Genomic DNA, 20123 nt, shown 5'->3' on the forward strand with positions numbered 1-20123 from the left:
AACTGCCTCAAAACCAGATCTAGGTGGAAGGACACGGCTAAGGTCCTTGTTTCCCAAACAAGTTAGTAAGCTGTGTGGAAAATATCTGCATGTTTCCTGTCTGCAGAGAGATCTGGGTTGATTACTTTGTGCCATGTGAGGGTGGGTGGGTCAGTGACGAACTGACCTTCATTTTTATGAGAGCCTGAGGCAGAGCAGAAGAGGGGATGGAGGCGTTGTGCAAGATGTATGTGTGGCTGTGGCAGGACCTCTGCACAGCTGGGTTTCACCCTCCCACATGTGTGTGGAGAGGGGAAATGCAGCCACAGCTTCCACTGCTTTTTGCCAGAGCCCCAGGCCAAGCAGTCGGATGCTGAGAGGTGCCTCACGCTGCTAAAACCCTTTCCTATCTTTAATGTCTATTATGGATTCCTCTTTGTGCACAGACATGAGCAGGCAGGTCAGAAAACCAAACTATTAGTTCTATTCCAGGCAAAACTGGCAGGGGCAATGCTGGGGTGACTAATGGGTGTTGAGGGGAGGTGAGCACCAGCCCCAGGGAGCCAGGTGGCCCCTGGACACAGCATGGGGGCCAAGGGGGAGCCTGAGCCTCTCTTTACACAGGAGGCTGTGGAATCACCCCTTTTCCAACAAAGAAAAGGCTGATAAAGGGGTTTTTAAGTCGCTCTGCTGCAGCTCGGATGCATGCACTACTTACTTTGTGGCTATCGGAAAATCTCTGATGTTTTATTACTCATCTCTTTCCCAAGCACCTGGCAAAGCCACCTGGAGAATTTATTTCCCCTAGTTGCTTCTGGCAGTAGAAGGGACCAAATCCTGCCACGGGCAGGTAGTAAGTTCCTTGGGTGTTTTTGTGGTGCCATTCACCTCCTGCTTTGGTGGTGGTCCAGAGTCAAGTAGGGGTTTAGCAAATGAAAATTGACAGGAAAAAAAAAATCCTCTTCTTTTCTTAGCTACTCACATCTAATGGTATTATCAGTGTTCTACTTGCTTGTGGTTGTCAGTGGAAATGGTTAAGATAAATGTGGAATGTCTTCTGTATAGCAGATCAGAAACAAGCTCCAGTTCTGCCTTTGTCTCTGAAAGTAGCCTAGGAGGACTCCAAAATCTCATTAAATTCTCCTTTTGGCAAACCATTGTTAAAAATGAATTGGAGCCAGAAGCAGGTACCTAATTTCCACACTTCTTCCTCCACACTGCAGTTATCTGTGTGTGAGGTGGTGCAGGGAAAGCAGGAGGCCGCAGACCGGCCTTCAAACTCTTCAAACCCCTTGCAGAATCTTTATTGAAAAAAGATAAATAATCACAGCATCTCAACTGTTATTCAAACACATTTAATAAACAAAGAGAAACAGTAGCAAAGGGCACTGACATGTGACAAACTGTACAAAACCTCCGGGGAGGAGCCCACGGCCCGGCTGCTCCGGCCCCCGCCCCGCAGCCAACCAGGCCCCCTTCGCCTCAGCCCACTCAGTCACCCCTGAGAAAAATCGATTTTTTTTTAAAAATGTGCAGAAACAAAGACACTTCAAGAGGTTATTTCCAGTCTTGCCACAACGGAACAACTTAGGCCACTGGGAAAGTTTAAAGAAAACCAAAGTGTCATACGCTCCATTCCCAGGATTAGCGCTTTAAAGTGAACCTTCCCAAGAGGCACAAGCACTCTTGGACAGCCAGTAGATCTACCCCTGCTTACCTACTCTACTCACCACAACATGCTACACCTTTTTTTAGAGTGAATGGGACAAATTTCATCCTAATTCAGCACTAGTTTTGATATAGTTGTGACTGAGTGAAAGGCAATGGACAGAAAAGCCCTGTTTAAGCACAGAAGGGATGCAACTGGTGCATAATGCTGAGACCAGCCCTGGTCTCAAGGTAAAGGTGACCTAGCATAGTCAGGGAAGGAGAAATCCTCCACTAGGAATATACCTACTCTGGATAGACTTCACACCTGGTCCTAAACACTGCCCAAGAACTCGAATGTCCAGTACCAGTGATTGGTTTTCTACCATAAACTTGTTCTGTCGAACTTAAAAAGACCCAGAGAGTCTGTGGTCCCCTGGCACCTCCTCCCTGCTCAAAGAGAAGGGGAAAACTGAGATGCAACTCTGATGGTCTTTCTTGTGCATGTCAGTTCAACAGCTGTGCCATTCACCTGGTAACTTTTGGCTCTCTGTGGATCAGAGGGGACAGCAATGGCATCACTTTGCATCAGGCAATCCTCTGCTGGGCTTCACTGAGGTGCTCAGGTGGCAGCAATGTGACAAAAGCATCTTGACCAGTTCCTGTTGCCTTTAGTTTGATATTTCTTGACCAGTTCCCAGAAACTCCCTCCTCTGAAGAAGGGGAAGAAGACAGATGAGAGTGTTAAAGGGCTTTTTAGGCTGCTAACTTGCATATGTGTGCTTCTTGATTTCTTAGCTGTGAGCACAGACAATGACTGAGGCTACAAGATGCACATAGAGGAGAGAGATCTATACACATCACAGTGTTGTTCAGGCCCAGCCAAGGTGTGGTCTGATCACACCAACACAAGCTCACCACGTTATGAACAGGGAAGGTGGAGGGCAGAAGAGCTGGGCTCTCCAGCGTGATGACAAACCAGCTGCGACATCCAAAGACATTTGGTACAGCCTGTTGTTACCAGGACTAATTAGCACAGACAATTAACCAGTCTGTCTTGAGAATGGGGCCAAGGCTCCACCGGAGGAGGTACATTGGCAAAGCAGGATGGAGAGGACAGGCAAGAGAGAAGGACTGAAGAGAGGCAGAGCACAGCAGTGCCACTCGGTGTCTTTGCTGCACGACTTGGTCGCTGAACTGGTTGTTGGTAATGCTGCTGCAAGGCCTCATCAGCAACAAGTGGTGAGATGGGAAACCTGCCTGATTCTATCTCAAAACTTTCAGGAGACAACAGGTAGCTGAAGGCCTCCAGAAAGGGGCCCAACTCCTCAGTCCAGGTGAGGAATTTTCTGATTCCTTATCAAGAAGCATCTGCTCTGAGCTTATCAATGTCTGTGAATTCCAGCGTCTCTGAAGCTTTGCTGTAATGTCAGTTTGGGATTTGACTGAAAATGAGCCAAGTGCCAGGACACCTGGGCTACAAAGAACAAAGCCAGGATGAAAGGGGAAAAACATGCAGCAAATTCCTATGAAATTCCATTTACCAGACTAGGAGGAACATGCCCTTGGTTAGGGGTGGCACAGAGAGGAACCAGTGACTGCAGTTTGGCTAAGATTAGAATTCAAGAGAGGCACAAACGAACATTTTGCACATCCATCCAAGGCATTCCAGAAAAAAAAAAAAAAGAAAACAGAAAGAAAAGTCACAGAAGTTGACACATCACTTTGGACAAGAAACAATACAACAGTTTGGCAACTTTTCACCAAATTCCCCCACCCCAGCTCTGTGATGTCCCTCTGTAATTTGAGGTGATCTCTTAAAGGTGGGGATGTGAGGGGGCTGCAGATAATAGGGGATCTCCTTTGCAAAGGATCTCGAGGGGTCAAACCAACCTACCTGCCTGCTACAGTACAAAAGAAATTCTGCCTGAAGCCCTCCCTGGGGAGAGGGAAGGAGACAGAGCCCACGCTGCTGGAGACAAACAAGGCAAAGCTGAACTTGGCAGCAGCAAGTCCCTAAACCTTGTGACTTCGCACCAGGCTAAGATATGGCCCTAGCAGGGTATTGGAGGGGAAGATGTCACCCCTCTTCCTCTGTAGAGAAGTGTAAAGGACAGAGCTATCACTATTTTGGGTGAACACAGGCCTTTTTGTTTGCATGCAAAGTAATGGGCTTTGGAAAATGCCAGGAGCCCACGTGTAATAGTGTTAACAGTGAGACCTGTGGCAGATGCACACACCTCTCCCCTCCCTTTAGATCTAAACTCAGCTCTTAGGAGTTGAACAAGGAACAAATACAAAGCAAGGATGGAAAAGTCTGTGTGGGTTTTTTTAGGAGTGGTTGTTTTGTTCCTCCTTTTAAAGCCCTGTTCATCTGATTAGGGGAGGAAGGGGGAGCATTGCAAGGTCCCTGCACTTTTCTGGTGGCAGACCTGGGTGCAAGAAATGGCACAGCTCAAATATAGATCCTCCCACCCACACCAGCCTGTGGAAAGTGGGACTGATTACAGGGGCCTGAGGACCTGAGCAACCTCCACAAAGGCTCTGACTGGGAATCCGGCCCAGCCATTGTTGGAAAAATTCAATACAGCGCTGGCCAAGAAAACAAAACAAATACTTGTGGAAAGGACCATCCAACTGGAAGAGTCTCTCCCTTCCTTGGTCTCCGGGGTAAGAGGGAAGCCTTTGGTTATGACCAGAATTATTTGCCACTGGCAGGACAGGCTCGGCTTTGCTTTGCATTAGCTTGGTTACTGTACAAGGGCCGGTTGCTCTGCGGAGAGATGCTCTGCCCAGCTGGACTGCCCTGTGACATCCGGGAGTTTGAACGGAGTGGACACTTGAATTACATCCGGGATCCTCGCTCCTGAAGAATCTGGAACAGGAGAGACCTTCTGTGAAAACCTCAGACAACTTTAGATGCAAAAGTTCACGTTCAGAGTCCTTGTTTTTTGCAGGGAAAGGAAACATGGACTGATGAGAGAGGAGCTTGCTGGCTTTTGTGCCACCACAAAACGACTGACAGGCTGGTTAAAGTTGAGGGAGCCCCTTTACTAGAAATCCTGCTCAGCTGCCTGCCAGGAGTTAAGGATGTCACCTTTTGTTTCTATCCTGGGGAAAAAAAATTGCATTCATAGAATGGTTTGGGTTGGAAGGGACATTAAAGCTCATCTTGTTCCACCCCCCTGCCATGGGCAGGGACATCTTCCACTAGACCAAGTTGCTCCAAGCCCCATCCAATCTGGCCTTGGACACTTCCAGGAAGGAGAGGACTGAAAGAGAACAAAAACCTTGTTTCTCCCTGCAGCATCCTTCAACCACAAAATGTGACTGACTTCGAAGGTCTTTGCTACTCTGTCCTCCTTTTCCAAGTTTCTCTTTCCTCCATTTTTTTTGGTCTTAATTTGAAGTGTACAAAGAGCCTCAGCTCCTTTCCTACAGTAAAATGTGAAATCTTCCAAGAGGGGATGATGCAGGAGGAAACAGGACAGCTGGTACACAGAAGTGCTGCTGCAGATTATGGATCTGCTGGTGCAGGAAGGGTTTCTGTTTCACAGGGGAATTCAGGTCAATACAACTGAGCAGGTGCCTTACCTTGGCCTTCTCACTAGGCTCCTTGACAATGCCATTGGTAGAATTGTTGAGCTCCCTGGACACAACACAGAGGAATTCTGCCTGGTCTTCATTTCCATAGTTATAGGAAGATCCAATGCTGATCAGCTGTGCAACAGGAGACAGCCAAGGTAACTATTAGTAAGTCTTTTAACTGGTAACTAGGCAACTTTTAACTAGGTAACTATAAGTAAGGCTTTTGCTTTATTCCTAGAATTGCTCTGTGAGGTAGGACTGTCCCGGGAGATCTGTTCTGGACCTGCAGTTCCCTGCAGCTTCCCACGTGTGTGTAAGGCAGGGACACAGCCGAGCTCCACGGCCCTCTAGTGGCACCTGGAGCCCCACGGAGGAATTCCAGCCTGAAACTAATGCTGGACACAGCAGAACATTGGCCAGTTTCTGAGGGTGGAAAAAGGAAAAACAGATTGTGCAACACATAATATCCAGCTCACTCAGATGTGGGAAGGCAGTGCAGGTTGCCTGGTCCACACTGAACTCAGCTCTCAACCTGCCTGGTGACTCTAATGTGGAAATGGGAATTCTTTACCTCAGGCAGATGTTGGATTAACTGGGGACATGTGGCAAACCAACACCATCCTTTCTATAGATGCTGTCAAGATGGAGCTTGGTATCTGTGTAAATGGGATTATATTCTATTACTGTTGTGTTGAGGGTGTCTGGACTCGATCCAAGAAATCCCATCTGTCTCATTTATCATTATTACATTAAAAGAACATCCCAGAGTGCAGAGCTAATTTGTCATTTACAACTCAGTTCTGCTTCCCAGAGAATAAATCTAAGTCATCAGAAGGAAGCAACATGAGTCTTATAAACTGTGTGTATCCAGGAAACTTTAGTGTGCAGTGTGCACCCCAACTTCCATGTCCTAATGGATTTTAGAACAGCCAGCTCCGTATTTATGTATAAACAGATGCAGTCAACAGCCTTCCTAGAGAGATCAGCATCTGTATGGTTACAGTGCAGCTGCAGGAAGACTTGGGGGGCTGTTCTACTGACTGGCCTCCAGTGTTTTTAACAGGTTCTGATGTTTGTGCCAAACATAGACACAGGATAAGAAAAGGTATTTTGCTTCCCTGCTCCCTGTCTTGACTATTTAAGCTCTTGGATATTTCAATACCACAAGCCACTATTTACTCAACAAATTTTGTGAAGATGGCAATTTTCCAGAGTATTGAACTGCAGGTGGGCAGGAGAAAAGATTTTGATTTTAAAATGGCAAATTTCTGTTCCATCCTTACTGTAAGCAAGACTGAATGGCACAAGGCAGAGAACCTGTCTCTTCTTAGAATCCAAGCATGACAGACAATAGGCTGCAACAGCTTTCACCACTTCTGGTTTTCCTGCAGGTTTCTGAACCAGATCTTTGGGTGTTTTAAAGTGACTGGACCCAAAGAGCTTGTGCAGGGAATGCCTGCTCTGTTCAATCCCTGGCATCCAGGCTGGGATTTAGCAACAGGCTCTCTCTCCCCAGTCTGTAGATCTGTTGCAGTCTTTCCTAACATGTCTCTGCCTGCCAAGTGCTGTGGTTTGGGGAGGGGAGAAGCTGTGCTGGGTTGCACATCTTGGGAAAGACTGTGGCAGCAGGCCCAGGCTTTGAGCAGGGCCCAGTTCAGCACAGGACACATCCCAGGCTGCACCACTTCCCTGTCCCTGCTCTGTGACCCAGTCTGGGCCCTCTCACAGCTCTGTGAGCCCTAACCAAAGCACTGTGTCTGTCCTGTTCAGGCTGCTGCCCTTGGAGGGGGCTGAGCTGGACGCAAGGCCTGGGGAGGGCAAGAGCAGCTCCTCATGGTGGGAGTGGGCTGGAGTGGGAGGTGCAGGAAATTTTCCTGGTGCCTGTGGACAGGAAGAGATCTCAGTGGTTTGTGCAAAGGTTGTGGATGGAAGAGGGAGAGAACTGGAAGGAACACCAGCATTTGCCTGTAATGGGTATCTTTTCCTTGAAAAGGAAGGAGAGATGTGAGGGTGCAGATTCCCATGAAGGGCACTGCCTGCAGCCTCGAGGTTTTGGGGGTGTGTACATGGATGTGTGAAAGGCGAATCCTGGTAAGTAAATTGTTGGGCAGCAAAACCTGGGTGTTGGAGAACTGCATTTCCATGGAGCAGTGAGTGGCTCTTGGTCACAAGGTTTCACTGCTGGCTCACAGGGCAGGCTTTTGGCTGCCTCTCCACTGTGGAATAGGAGTTTTCAAACATTACAGAACAGATCCATAGGAACAAGAGATGTAAAGTGCTTTTCCTAATCTTGTCTTGCTTTGTGTCAGCACATCTCCCACAACATTGGGAAGACACTGCTGAAATCCAGAGCCTATTCTTAATACAGTTTCTTAATAGAGCAGTAACATGCAGGCCAGCTGGCTTCCAGTCCTCTCTCCTCAGAAGTGAGAGAACTGTTTGATTCTAGAAACCAAATCTGGAACTAACACCATATGCAACTGCAGTGACACCCAGCCCAAAACCAGCTGCATTGCAAAGGCATCTGCAAGAAGTTCTCATGACATTCAGTGCCTCTTTAGCAAATGCAGGAGTTGTGGCTCTGAGCTTCCAGAAAAGTCATGCTGTGGTTTTTCACAGCTCTAGTAATTTTCCTGGATAGAACTGTTGTGCCAGGGCCTGGTGTATGTGATGAAATGCAGAAGGGAAGAATTTCTCTGGGACTTGACAAGGATACAAGAAGTCCCAAGAGAAAATTAAATCTCACTTGGCAGTTTGAGTGACTTCTGCCCTTCCCTGTCAGTGACTGGACATAAGTGCACTGCCCAGGTCAGGCTGCTTATTCAGAAGAGCAGAGCAGGGTGAAGTGCAATTCAACAGTAAACTCTGCTTATTCCATATCCAGCTTTCAAAGGAACTCTGCCACTCTTTGGTAACCGTACCTGTTCGAACTTCCACCCGTCGGACATGGTGGACACCATCTGTGTGAGCTCTTCCTCTTGGCACTGCAGGACTCTGTACACGTGCTTCACAGGTCCCTAGAGCATGGGGAGTAATTGCTGTAGTTTAGTAATTACTGTACTGTCAAGCCAGAAGTTCATAAGCTTCTCCTGCTCTTGTCTTACTGAGGAATTCAGAGCCTCACAGGCTTTCTGAGGTTTCATCCCACCAATTTCAAAACATACACATTTGGCTGGCACGCTTCTCTTAAAAGCCTTCTAGGTGTCTAAGGGCCAGGGAAAGCAAATCTTCTTTGGCTTTCAAAGCCACTTACTGCTTTTTGAAAACATTTCTGAAATTGAATCTACTGGGTGTGTTAATATCAGCTGAGCACCAATGGGAAAACTGCCACAAGAACACAGTTTTAAAGGGAAAAAATGGTTTAAAGAAAGAGTTTGAGCTGTTCTTTACCAAAGCAGTATGTTTTGCTTTATAACCACCCATCTCTGTCCTGGCCCCTCGTGTGTAACTGTCCCTTGCCTTTCCCTACAGTGCTATGAGATGACTCAGTGGTCTGTGCTTTAAAAAGCCATAATGGACACTCTTTCCTAGCCGTGCCCTGGATCCACCTCACAGCTCTTATCCCCCTGTTACTGCTGAACCAAAGAGCTGCTACTGCAGGGTCTGCAGCCACACTTGTCTTTCTGTGCTCCAGACCTGGCTGACTCCACAACCCCAAAGTGCATTACTTGAGAGGTCCTGTTCTCGTTGTCCCGTATCCGCTCCTTCACCAGCCGCACGAGGGACGCGATGTTGTAAAACTCAGCTTCTTCCAGCACCCCTGGCAGAGGAACCCAAAGCAGAGACAAATTCTGTTACTTTGCACAGGGTAGAATGAAGATGATTCTGCTACAAGGATGGCAACACCTGCTCCCGACTCCAAATCCAGCCGAGATGTGAGAATCCCAAATGCTGAACAGACTGTGCCAGCCACCTCCTGCTCCCAGGCTGGGAGAAAATGCCTGACTAGCTGTTACCTCCCTTTGTGACTTAGAGGATCTTTAAGGAAAATTATTCTCCTTTCCCTGGGATTATCAGAAACCTCGTGGTACAGGATTTTATTCACCCAGCCCCATTAAGGGAAAGCCCCCAGAGCTGCCTGCTTGGGGAGAACCACAATCTGTGAGAGGGAGATGGGCTGTGACAGACCTTGGGCTCAGCAGGACAGTGCCAGGGTGTGCTGTGAGCTGCAGCTTCTGGGAAGACATGGGATCTGATGGTTCAATCCCTGTTAATGAGCAGTTAACAGTACTAACTAACAGCATCCCTGGGGAACGTGGTCGCTCGCCCCTCGGCAGGGCAGGAACTCTGTGCACTGGGGCTGGTCTCTGGTGAGGGCTCTTGGATGAGCTGTCCAGAAGCATTTACAGTTTTTCCTGGTGTTTCTCTCTTACCTTCCTCTGCAAGCTCCTTGTTTATGATGAGCTTCCCGTGCCGGAGGTAGTTCAGTATCGGGCCAAAGTACGTGGGGTCTCTGTCGATGAGATACGCCCCTGTCTCATCCTGAGGAACAAAGGGAGGGTTCAGTGGTACCAGGACAAGTTAACTCAGCTTAACACAATAAACAGAACAGCTTCCCTTTGAGGACCTGGATTCATCTGCCTGTGGGAGGTGTAGGAATGATGCCACATTTAAACCAATGTTTTTCTTTTTCAGTATCTGAACTACCAATGTCACAGCTCAGCAGCTCTGGGAGATGCCTCACACGAAGCACTTGTGCAGACAGGGCTGGTACACCCAGACAGAAAAGGAGGGCTTAGTTTTTTCTTCAGTGCAATAATAAGAACCAAAAGCTGGCAGTTGAGTTCTGCCTAAATTTGTTCTCCAACCTGGTTTAACCAGGGGGCTCTGCAAGAAAATGGGATTTCCAGTTCCAACTAAGGGCACTTGACACCTAAAGTAGTTCAGTTTTAACTTTCCACTCTGCAAACACACGTTGGAAAGCTCCAGCCACATCTCCAGCAACACAACAACTACTGGCATTAAACAACTCATAATTCACAGCTGAAAGCATCTCTTGAGCAGCTCTGAAGCACTGACAAACCCTGTGCAGAACTCATATTCCTCTCTTAGATCACTGTAAACCAACATTTCTCCTGCCAATCTGCTCTAAAGCAACAACTGTGCAAACCCACTCTGAAGTGTCACCTCCTCTCCTTAATGATGCTGCTGATTGTGATCAAACTACCAGGAGATATCTTTTGATTAAACTCTGAATGGAGCAGCAACAGACCTGACTAATTCAGTCTGAACCACCCACGACATATTTACAACATTTCGTGTAGCAGATCCTGGGGAAAACCTGCAAATTACAGGAATAACAGTTTGCGAAATCCTTCTGACAAACTGCAGCGACCTCAAAACTATCCAGGAACGTGCACCATGATCTTTTATGGGAGCAAAGTGAAAGACATTCAAAAAAGAACCACAGACATGCTCAGGGTGAGAAATCATAAAATCCCTGCTTCTGTAACCACTGTTACAGTGGGAAGCAGCAACACTGTGGGAAGCTGCTGGCTGGAGTCACCGTGGGAGGTGGAGGGACCAGAACATGTGGAACCTGCGTGTCACAGGCACGGGGCTGACGAGGATTTTGGGGATGCCACAAGCTTCATGACCGTGGAATGCGAGGGACAAGCAGACGGTGTGTGACAGAGTGACGTGTGGGACCGGGGGGCTGCTGTGCAGATGGGCCCATCCACACGGCGGGGTCCGGACCCGCAGGGCCCCGGGTGACACCGCCCCGGGTGACACCGGCTGCCAGGGGTGTCACCTCGCCCGTGGGACGGTGACACTGGCGGCCGTGGCGGGTCGAGGAGGGGCTGTCCCGGTGTCACTGCCGCGGCCTCACCTTGTCGGAGCCGAGCTCGGGCCCGTCCTGGCAGCAGAGGCGGCACAGGAAGGACTTGGGCTCCCGGCACAGCGTCTGCCGGGTGCTCACGAAGTACGTGCCGCCCACGTTCAGCCGCACCCACTTTGGAGGCGGCGGCGGTGGCGTTGGGCGGCGGGCGGTTCGGGCGCCCCTGCGGGCCCGGCCGCGCGCGGGCTGGGCGGCCCCGGGGTCCCCCCGGGCCCGGGCTGGGCGTGCGGCCCCTCGGCGGCCCTCGGCCATGGCGGAGCTCAGCGCCCGCCCGCGCCATCGCCGCGTCCGCGCGCGACACTTCCGGGGCGGGGAGGGATTCCGGCAGGGTCACGCGCTGATTGGGCGGCGGGTGGGACGGGGGCGGGACTTCCGGCGGCGCGGCGGCGGGGTCGGACGGTGAAGGTGAGAGAAGGGACCCGGTACTGCCGCGCGAAGGGGGGAAGAGGGGACCCGGCACCCGCCGGGACTGGCGAGGGGAACGGGAACGGGCAGGGCCTGCGGCTTGGGGGCCGGTGAAAGTGGGGGGGGTGGGGAGCGGTGTGAGGTCCCGGCGGGGCTGAAGAGAGACCCCAGTGCCCCCGTGCTCTCATTCCCCGTGTTCTCATCCCACAATGTCCCGTACTTCATGTCCCGTACTTAATCCTATATATCTCTTCCGTGCCCCCCCCCGTCCACAATTCCCGGTGTCCCAATATCCTCCTCCGGTTAATTAACCCCAGTACCCCTCCCCCCCCCCCCTCCTCCCCCGGCAATCGCCCAAGTGTCCTCATTCACTCCGTGTCCGATTCCAACATGTCCCATCTTAAGTGTCCCGTTCACAAACCGTGTCCCAATCCCCCTCGTGTCCTCATCCCAACGTCTCATCCCTTGTGTCCCGGTCCTCTCGAGCCCCAGCCCTCTCGTCCCCCCACCCAGTGCTCCTCCGATCCCCCCCGTGTCCCCCCCGGTGTCCCGTCCCGTTCCCACCGCCGTGTCCCTGCCCAGGTCTCACCATGGCGGGTCGCAGAGCTGCTCTCAAGGCCGTGGACTGGGCGGCCTTCGCCGAGCGGGTCCCCCCGAACCAGCGGCCCATGTACAACGCGCTCAAGACCCGCAGCGACGCCCTGACGGCCCGGTGAGTGCCCGCCCGGCCCCGGGAGAGCCCGCCCCGCTCCTCCCGGGCGCTCAGCCCCTGGCACTGCTGAGCCCCCGGTGTGAGTGCCGGGACTGACGCTGTCTGTGGTCCCGCAGGAGCGTCCCGGCAGGTATTAAAGCAGGTCACCTTGAGGCAGCCGGTGGCTTTTTTTGGCAAATCATCTTTAGTTAATCTTCCCCAGGGTAAACCCGTGGCTGTGGGTTCGCGAGAGTGCTTTGCTTTGGTGCGTTTAGGACGTTTTAGGAGCTTTGTTATTCTGTTAAGTGCTGTACTGATTCACAGGCAGTTCTTGAATCCTTAGTTTTCAAACCCTTCAGCGTCCACTGCCTGATACAGGTGACTACTGCAGTTGATGTTGCTGATTGCCTGAGGCTCAGTGTTGTGAAACTGCCCCCTCTGTCCTTCAGGGAGCTTCAGAGGTGCTGAGTGAAGCAGGGCAGAGCAGCAGGCTGAGCTGTCTGTCCAAAGAAGCCTGTTCCAAGGGCAGAGGGACTTGCAGAAATGGCTTGTTGATGGCAAACCCAAAAATATTTAAACTAAACTCAGCAGGCTCTCCTGGCTCTCAGGTCAGTGCTCATGTCTGTTGTCCTCCATCCCTTCAGGTTGGCAGCGCTGCCAGAGAAGCCTCCGGCCATCGACTGGGCTTTCTACAAGGCTAATGTTGCCAAGGCTGGCATGGTGGATGAGTTTCAGAAGAAGGTCAGTCTCTTTGCCAGCTGGAGCAACCTCTCTAGAGGTTTCATTGGGTGGTGTTGAGAGGAAAACACCAGGATTGGCAGAAGAATTTGGTTTTGTCACTGTGAAAATTTGCCTTCCAAAATTGGGAGCACCCACTGACCTCAGATGGGTCTGAGAGCTTTGTCCTGGGGGAAATAAGTCTGTGGTAGGAAAAATCTTTGGTGTTAGACCTTCCTACTCCCTTACAGTGCTGTGATGAATGTGTGGTATTGGGTGTCATAAGGGTGGTGGGCAGGACAGAGGAGAAGGCTGGAAGCTCCTGGATGAGCAGTGCTGCCTGGGAGGGTCATGGGACAGCTGCACTGATCAGCTTTAGCTCATTAACCTACATGGCTGTGGGCAAATCCTGGGAAGAAAGGAGGGAATGCTGCATATTCTCGGTGTGAATGATTATTTCAAACAAACCTTATAAAAGCTTCTCTTTCAATTTACAGTTCAGTGCACTGAAGGTTCCTGAGCCAGTGGATACCCAAAGTGCCAAGATTGATGCCCAGGAGAAGGAAGCTGTAAGTGTTTGAACCATTCCCTAGTGCTGGGGTTTACTCTGCCTTCTGTGAGGTGGGAAGGGATGTCCTGGATGTGCCTTCACGGGCACAGCCTGAGCCAGAGCACAGCTCTGCCCTTCACTGGTGTCTGTCTCTGGCTTTCAGCTTAGCAAGGGCATCTCTGCACAGGGAAGGGTTTGGCTGTTTGGGATTTGATTGAGATTCTCTCACTTACCCAGTGTAATGATGGTGGATTTTAATGCCAGTTTAAAGCATGAGGGTGCAGGTTCACCCTGGGTCACTGTCATCATCACAACCCCATTCACCACATCCTCTGCTTTCCTCAGGCCAAGAGCACTGCTGAGTATGTTCAGGCTTCCAAAGCTCGGATTGCCCAGTATGAGCAACAGGTGAGGCTGGACCTTCCTTGGGGAATATTGTCTGTAACCCACCCTGGCACACCCCTTGTTCTCACCTGTGTGTGCTCTGCTCCTTCTTGCTGAGCAGTGGCTTGTAACGTGCCTGTCTCTGCTTCCACTGCAGCTCCAGAAGCTCAAGAGCATGATTCCCTTTGAGCAGATGACGTTTGAAGACTTGCATGAAGCCTTCCCTGAAACCAAACTGGACAAGGAGAAATACCCATACTGGCCCCACAAGCCCATTGCTGATCTGTAAACCAGTCTGGGAGCTGTTCAACGACTGTCAGACTCAATGATCTTATAAATAAAGAGCTTTCCCTCCTGTCTGTGGCTTAGATCTTAGACATGAATTTTGAGAAATGTGGAGCAATATACCAACTTGCAAATATCCCACTTTCCCTCAATTTTTTCTTTTTTACTTGTGAGCTTGCTTTTGTAGCAAGGACCAAGATCCCACCCTGACTTGCTCATCAAACTGAGTTGTGTCACGTCCTCTGTAAGGCAAATAAATCCTCTGTCCCTCTGTGTAACCACAGGGAATGGAGTTCTCCTGGCCTTGCAAGCGAACAGTTGCTTAGGAGTTGAATGGGAGAAGCTTTTTGGGATGCTGGAGTGTGTTTAGCAGTGATCTGTGTTTGTCTGGAGTGTCTCAGGAGTTCTACAGGCGGACATATAGGACTGTTTTCTAGGCTGGTCGTGATTGTTTGGGAGAAGCCATTTGCACCAGGAGTTGAAGGAGTGTTGATATGCTCAGATGCATATAAAAAAAAAGTTATCTTTTAGTTACTTTTTAAAAACATTTAATCCTGGTGATCTTATTATTCTCTCTGTCGTGGTTTTCTGAATGCTGCTGATCTCACTGGAACTCACAGAAACAATAGTACAAACACTTCAGACTTACATTGTTTTATTTAATTATCTGAGGTGGAATTCTTGAATACCTTTCCCCAAAATGTAAGTATCTCAAAGAGCAGGGAATCAACTGCTTTTCCTGTTGGTCATGTGTGAGGTAAGAGTTATAGATGGGTAGAGTGAAGGTGTTACCCCAGATTTCACAGTTGTTTTGTTCAAATACCTTCCTAGCCCACAGTAGGGACATCTGTAGTTTTTCTGAACCAGAGTATAAAGCACTACAAATGCAGATCTTAGACCTTGTGGATTTGGATTTTAATTTTATTTAGGCATCCGAAACAACTGCAGCTCTGTGATTCAAGCAAGAACAAACTACAGCAGAGGGGTCAGAAGTGATACAGTGGGGAACAACTGAACTAGCACTGTGCAGAGCTGGCCTTTAGCTGCTCCATTTTACAGAAATAAGAGTAAAAAAAAACAGGGACAGGAAGAAGTGGCTGTAGAGAAGGACCTTCTCCAGAACTGGCATAAATGAGTTCTGCTCCTGTGGTCGCCAATGGCCCTTGGCAGGTTGCCCTCCTCCCTGGGCCTTCTTGGGAGGGCTCAGATGCTGGAGACCTTCCTTGGCCAGGTGTGTCACGGGCTGGTTGCGCAGGGGTGTCTTGGCCAGCTCGGCACCCACGTCTGCAGGGAGCAAAGAGCAGTGTCAGCACAGGGGGGGCTGGTGGGGCCACCACAGCTGGGGCACTGCTTGCCCTGAGCAAACCCACCCTGGCTCAAACAAACCTGCAGTGAAATGCACCAAACCTGCTTTGTTAAAGAGGTTCTGGGTTGTTTTACGTCGCTGGAATCTTCTGAGAACCTTGTCCAAGGGCCGGGATTTGCGCTGCTGGTACAGCAGGAAGAAGGTGTCTAACACAGCCATGATCATGAGCAGGAAGGTGCCCAGGAAGAACAGCACTGCAGAACAGCAGGAAAACAAGAGAAAGCCCTGGATAATTGGCATTTTCTTACATAATCCTGTCTGCTTCAGTTGCCCGGTGAGGAATGGGGAAAGTAACTCCAGAAGTTGATAAACTCTTAGCTGTCTATGACTGCAGTGTTCATAAATGTGTCTATAAACGCCCTTCCTTAGGGCAAGTACCTGTGTAAAGACCAGTTTTGATTTGATAAAGATGGGTACCTATTACAGGTGGTTTGTTGGAGGAAGTTGGGAGGCTGTTGTTGAGGATCACAGCCAGCATGGAGCTGCCAAGGATGATGGCGATCTGGAAGTTGATTTTCTCCTCGAGAGAGCTGGGTCCAAACAACACAGCCATGTCCAGCAGGTACAGGGCACACGTTGGGAGGATCAGGTTCAGAACGTACAGAGTGGGTCGTCTCTCCATGGAAATCTGTTGAAGAAGATGGGCAAAATTTAGGTGAGCAGGAGGTAACTTAGTGTGTTGGCAAATGCTGGTTCCCTAATGTAAAAAATTGTCTTTTTCTTTTTTTTTGTGGGAAATCAGTGCAATGTAATACAAAAATGCTGCCATACCATGTAGGTGATCACAGAAAATCCTTCGTCATCCAGGGTTTCCGTGCGTTCACTGATGCTCAGATTGGTGAACTTCCATTCTCCATCAGTTAGGAAGAAACTCTGGCTCTCTTTCATGCTCTCAGATGCTGTCCGTCTTGTCTTCATGACAAGGTCTCTTACTGCTTGGACAGGAGCAGAGGAGGAGAGAAGTTGCAGAATTTCAGTATTTGTTAGAGGTCAGTTATTCCTTTCCCTGTCCCACCCAACAGAGGGTGGGTGCAGATGGGGAAGGGAAATGTTTCTTGCATTGCTGAGGTTTCTTAGCCCATCAGGGAGAAATTAAAAAAGACTCTGGGAAAGAGTCTTGGCCGGGAATGTGAATCTGGGGGGAAATCCCTGGTAAGTCAGGACTGTTGTCTTTTTTTGGATGGGACCTGGTGGGTTTTATGTCACCTCTGCTTATATTTCAACCCTTCCTGTTGGGATAACTCTGACTGCAGTTTGGATTACTGAAACTGTCCTTTTAATAGTTGGATTCAATGAGCCTAGAGCTCTTTTCCAACCTTACCAATTCTATGATTAATTTTCTCTCATTTCCATGGCTTTCAGGTGGGTTTAAAGATCAATCCTGCAAAATTGTATGTGAACAAGTAGCAGTTTTGCAGGAAGGCTCCTGGTCTCTTGGTTTGTAGAGATCAGTCCTGGGAGGGACTTGCCACAGAACATCCAGATTCTTCCAGAGATGTTGCTTGGAAATGTGCCAGAACAGAATGGCAGTGTTTTAACTCATTTTCCCTGGTCTTGCATGACCTCAGCCCTGCAATGTGAGAGTCTGGTGCTGCTCAGGAACCCAGGAGTTACTGGGGTCCATCTCATCTATTCCTCCCTCTGCAAATTCACCCCAGAGGTGGTAAAACTGAGCCTGTAGCTGTACCTGGGTAGAGAAATGAAGCTATACTCAAGTTGCACGTCTGGGTGTCAAAGGGGAACTTGAGGATTATCAAACTGCACGTCAGGGTGACCTGGAAGGGCCGGGTGGAGTTGAAGCTGCCGTTGTGCATGAGGACCATGTAATTCATGTCTGAGTTTTGTCCGTCCACTCTGCAGGAAACAGAAGGGGAGAGCAACTGAGTTCTGAGATGCTGCCTGTGCCTCAGTCCCACCCAACCCTGGCTGTGAACACCCTCTCGGGGGGTTCTGTGCCATCACCCAGCCACGGGACGCAGCAGCGAGGAGAGAGGAAGCCAGGGCTGGAAAAAGGGCTGGTGAGTGCCTTGGGACTAAGGTTTGTTGTAACTCTGCACCTCCTAAGCAACTCCTGCCTCTCTGCCCTCTGCTTCCATTCTCACCTGGGGCAGGGGCTCATTGCCTCTCTCTCTTTCCCTCCTCTGGAGAACTGTTTGTGGTGCCCATCCCTCTCTCAGACCCTCGAGCTCTGTCCTGTATCTGTCCGCACACTGCTAAGGGTCACTTTATTCCACAGCACTCCCAGCCTCTGCTGTTGCCTCAGCTTTAGCTACAGCCAAGAAAGGGCATTTCTGGAGATCTCACAACATTACAGAGCCACAAAGTGCTTCGTATAAACTGTGGTCACCATTAATCTAAACTACGAGGTTCTTGGTTATAGAGAGCTCATGGGAACAACTTTTAGCCATATGAGTTTATCCCATTTCCTACAATAAGCCAGTGGATAAAAATGAAAAGGGAACCTACCGCTCTAAGATGAAGATGGGGGGAGACCAATATGTGTCCAGGGGAAGAATGACTTGGGAAATGTTACAGAAATCCTGCGGGTTCCAGGTTGCAAAAGGGTTTTTCCACTCCTGAGGGAAGAAGTTGCAGGAGAAAAATGGGTGCTGGGCTCAGCACCAGGTGTCATGAAGGGCATCACCGGAGAGAAACGCTCTCAAGGCACCTACCAGGTTCAAGACGAAGTAAAAGCTGACTGTTTGGAGCTTTTCCACCTGGAGAAACAAAGGGAGGATATTTGGCTGATTTTCTCAGGTGTATCCAGAAGCCTTTCCCTGTGGCTCCTGCAGTGGACAGCACAGATTGCAGGAACTCGGCTTGGGAGGAGAGCTCGGGGGTTTTGGCCCTACAGCTGAAGAGTAGCAGCAAACAGTCCAAAGGTTTGGAAAAAATAATAGATTATTGCTAACATTTCCATGGTGGTGCCCTGCAAGTGCATTGCTCCATTCAGGAATGCCACAGGGTGTTTTTGGAGCCTGCTACAAAGTAGGCTGCTTGTCTGCATGTGCCTCACAACTTTTTCCTGGAAGGAGTGGGAGAAAATACTCCACATCTTCCAAAAGCGCTTTCAAACAGCAGAAAGCTGAAGAAGAGGAAGGGGCTGATTCTCATCCCCATGGCCTTGCTGGCAGAAGACTCAACCCCCAGTCTAGCAATTGCCCAGTTTTCTGTTATAAAGAGTAATTTTGGGTCCTTACCACAGAGAGAATAGCCATCAGCATGAAATCCAACTTCACTTCCACAGGCTCCTTCAGGTTTGCCTTGGGCAGTATGTAGGTGTGCAGCTTGTCATGAGAGGAGACGTTCAGGTAGTCAACAATGTCATAGTAGGTGCAGAGGTACTTTGGAGCAGTCCCTGCTAGAAAGACAATTCCACTTGAAACACAGATATCTCAGGCAGGATCTCAAACTGTGAGAGAGAGAGGCACCAAAAGAGAAAGGGTGTGGAGCTGTGGATGTGAGAAACATCATTAACACACAAAAATCCCTTCTCCAAAAAAATCCCTAGAGGAGCACAGAATTCCTCAGAGCTTTTCCACCCCTCTTGCACTTACCTGTCCCAAGAGAAAAGGTGAGGATGGCTACCAGAACTCGCTGCATTGTCTCCTGCTCCCCAATAAGGAGGCGAATGGTACCGTGTGTCTTATGAACGGGTCCAGAACACGTCATTTATTATGTGGAAGTTGATTTGATATTTATTAATGATGGATGGATTTTTGTAAATAGAAACTAGACAATTTATGTTTTGGAAGCAAGGATTTGCTAATGGCTCACTGCACTCAGCTGGCTCTTGGGAGCAGCCTTTGGTTGTGGTAAAGGAAAAATAAGGTCATTAAAAAAAAAAATCCAACAATTTGAGGGAGAGGAGAAGAAAGGGCCCATTCCCACAAAGAAAAGGCAGGGAGCCAGAGCTACTCAGAAGCAAATTTTGTCTCATTTATAGGGCTGAGAGTCTGCTGAGAGTCCACTGAAGTGGAAGAAGAATTAGTGCTTGTGTGACATGAGGAGTGCTGGGGAGGAGGAGAGGCTGCTTTCCTTTGATCCCGGTCCTGCTCCATAGCACCCCACACCATGTCCTCATTTCCCAAAGCACTGAGCCTTTCATGCACCCATGGATTTTCTGGTTCTGCCTCCTTGCTGATCTCCTGTGCTCCTGACCGTCTTCTCCAAGTCCTCACTGTTAGATGAAAGTCTCAGAGATTTTGGTTTTTTTTCTGTCTTTCCCTCAGCCACCCTGCTCTCCATCTCTGCCTTCTTTTTCTGCTGTCATTCCAGCGATGTCTCCAGGTACTCGAAGTGATGGTTCCTTTGTGAGAGAGTGACTCCAGTCTTTGTGTGCTTGAAAAGTCCTGTCCTGCTGGGAAGTCATGGATGGCACCTTATTACTGTGGCCTCCGTGTCAGAGGTAGAAGGTGGGAAGTGTGTGGGCTCTGAGACGGGGTTTGAATCAGACATAAGGGGCACAAGGACTCGATGATCGTCGTGGGTCCCTTCCAAGCGTGGGTCCCTTCCAAGCGTGGGTCCCTATTGCGTGATTCTGAGATTCTATGACTGGTCCAAGCACAGAAATTGCTGCCTGCAAGTCCCACACTTGATTCCCACCTGGCAGCAGATTTCCCTGTGGCAGTGGATGGTCCTTCCCCAGCCATGTCCCCTGCCATCCCCTCGT

The 20123-nt window shown here is 49.6% G+C and overlaps 3 protein-coding genes across 3 annotated transcripts; 1 reads left to right on the forward strand and 2 right to left on the reverse strand.

The window, feature by feature from the left end:
- Nucleotides 1-1318: 1318 nt before the first annotated feature.
- KCTD2 (potassium channel tetramerization domain containing 2) lies at nt 1319-11333 on the reverse strand. Its single transcript, XM_008926973.3, is given in 8 exon segments — nt 1319-4501; nt 5221-5346; nt 8136-8231; nt 8883-8974; nt 9588-9696; nt 11045-11170; nt 11173-11255; nt 11258-11333. Coding segments are annotated over 8 exon segments (738 nt in total). The 3' UTR covers nt 1319-4471.
- An 88-nt stretch (nt 11334-11421) lies between these two features.
- On the forward strand, nt 11422-14168 carry ATP5PD (ATP synthase peripheral stalk subunit d). Its single transcript, XM_029960005.1, has 6 exons — nt 11422-11458; nt 12041-12170; nt 12794-12890; nt 13364-13435; nt 13762-13824; nt 13958-14168. Exons 2-6 carry the CDS (start codon nt 12049-12051, stop codon nt 14087-14089), a joined length of 486 nt encoding a protein of 161 aa, XP_029815865.1. The 5' UTR covers nt 11422-11458; nt 12041-12048; the 3' UTR covers nt 14090-14168.
- Nucleotides 14169-15124: 956 nt separating this feature from the next.
- Nucleotides 15125-19054, reverse strand: LOC103760460 (5-hydroxytryptamine receptor 3A). The gene is made up of 9 exons (XM_008926974.2): nt 19009-19054; nt 18652-18812; nt 18124-18168; nt 17918-18027; nt 17139-17305; nt 16223-16383; nt 15869-16079; nt 15526-15645; nt 15125-15369 (listed from the first exon to the last, which is right to left on the reverse strand). Exons 1-9 carry the CDS (start codon nt 19052-19054, stop codon nt 15125-15127), a joined length of 1266 nt encoding a protein of 421 aa, XP_008925222.2.
- Between the last annotated feature and the right edge of the window lie 1069 nt (nt 19055-20123).

This window comes from Manacus vitellinus, unplaced genomic scaffold (genome assembly GCF_001715985.3).
Source record: "Manacus vitellinus isolate BGI_N305 unplaced genomic scaffold, ASM171598v3 scaffold_24_pilon, whole genome shotgun sequence".
Classification (NCBI taxonomy): Eukaryota; Metazoa; Chordata; class Aves; order Passeriformes; family Pipridae; genus Manacus; species Manacus vitellinus.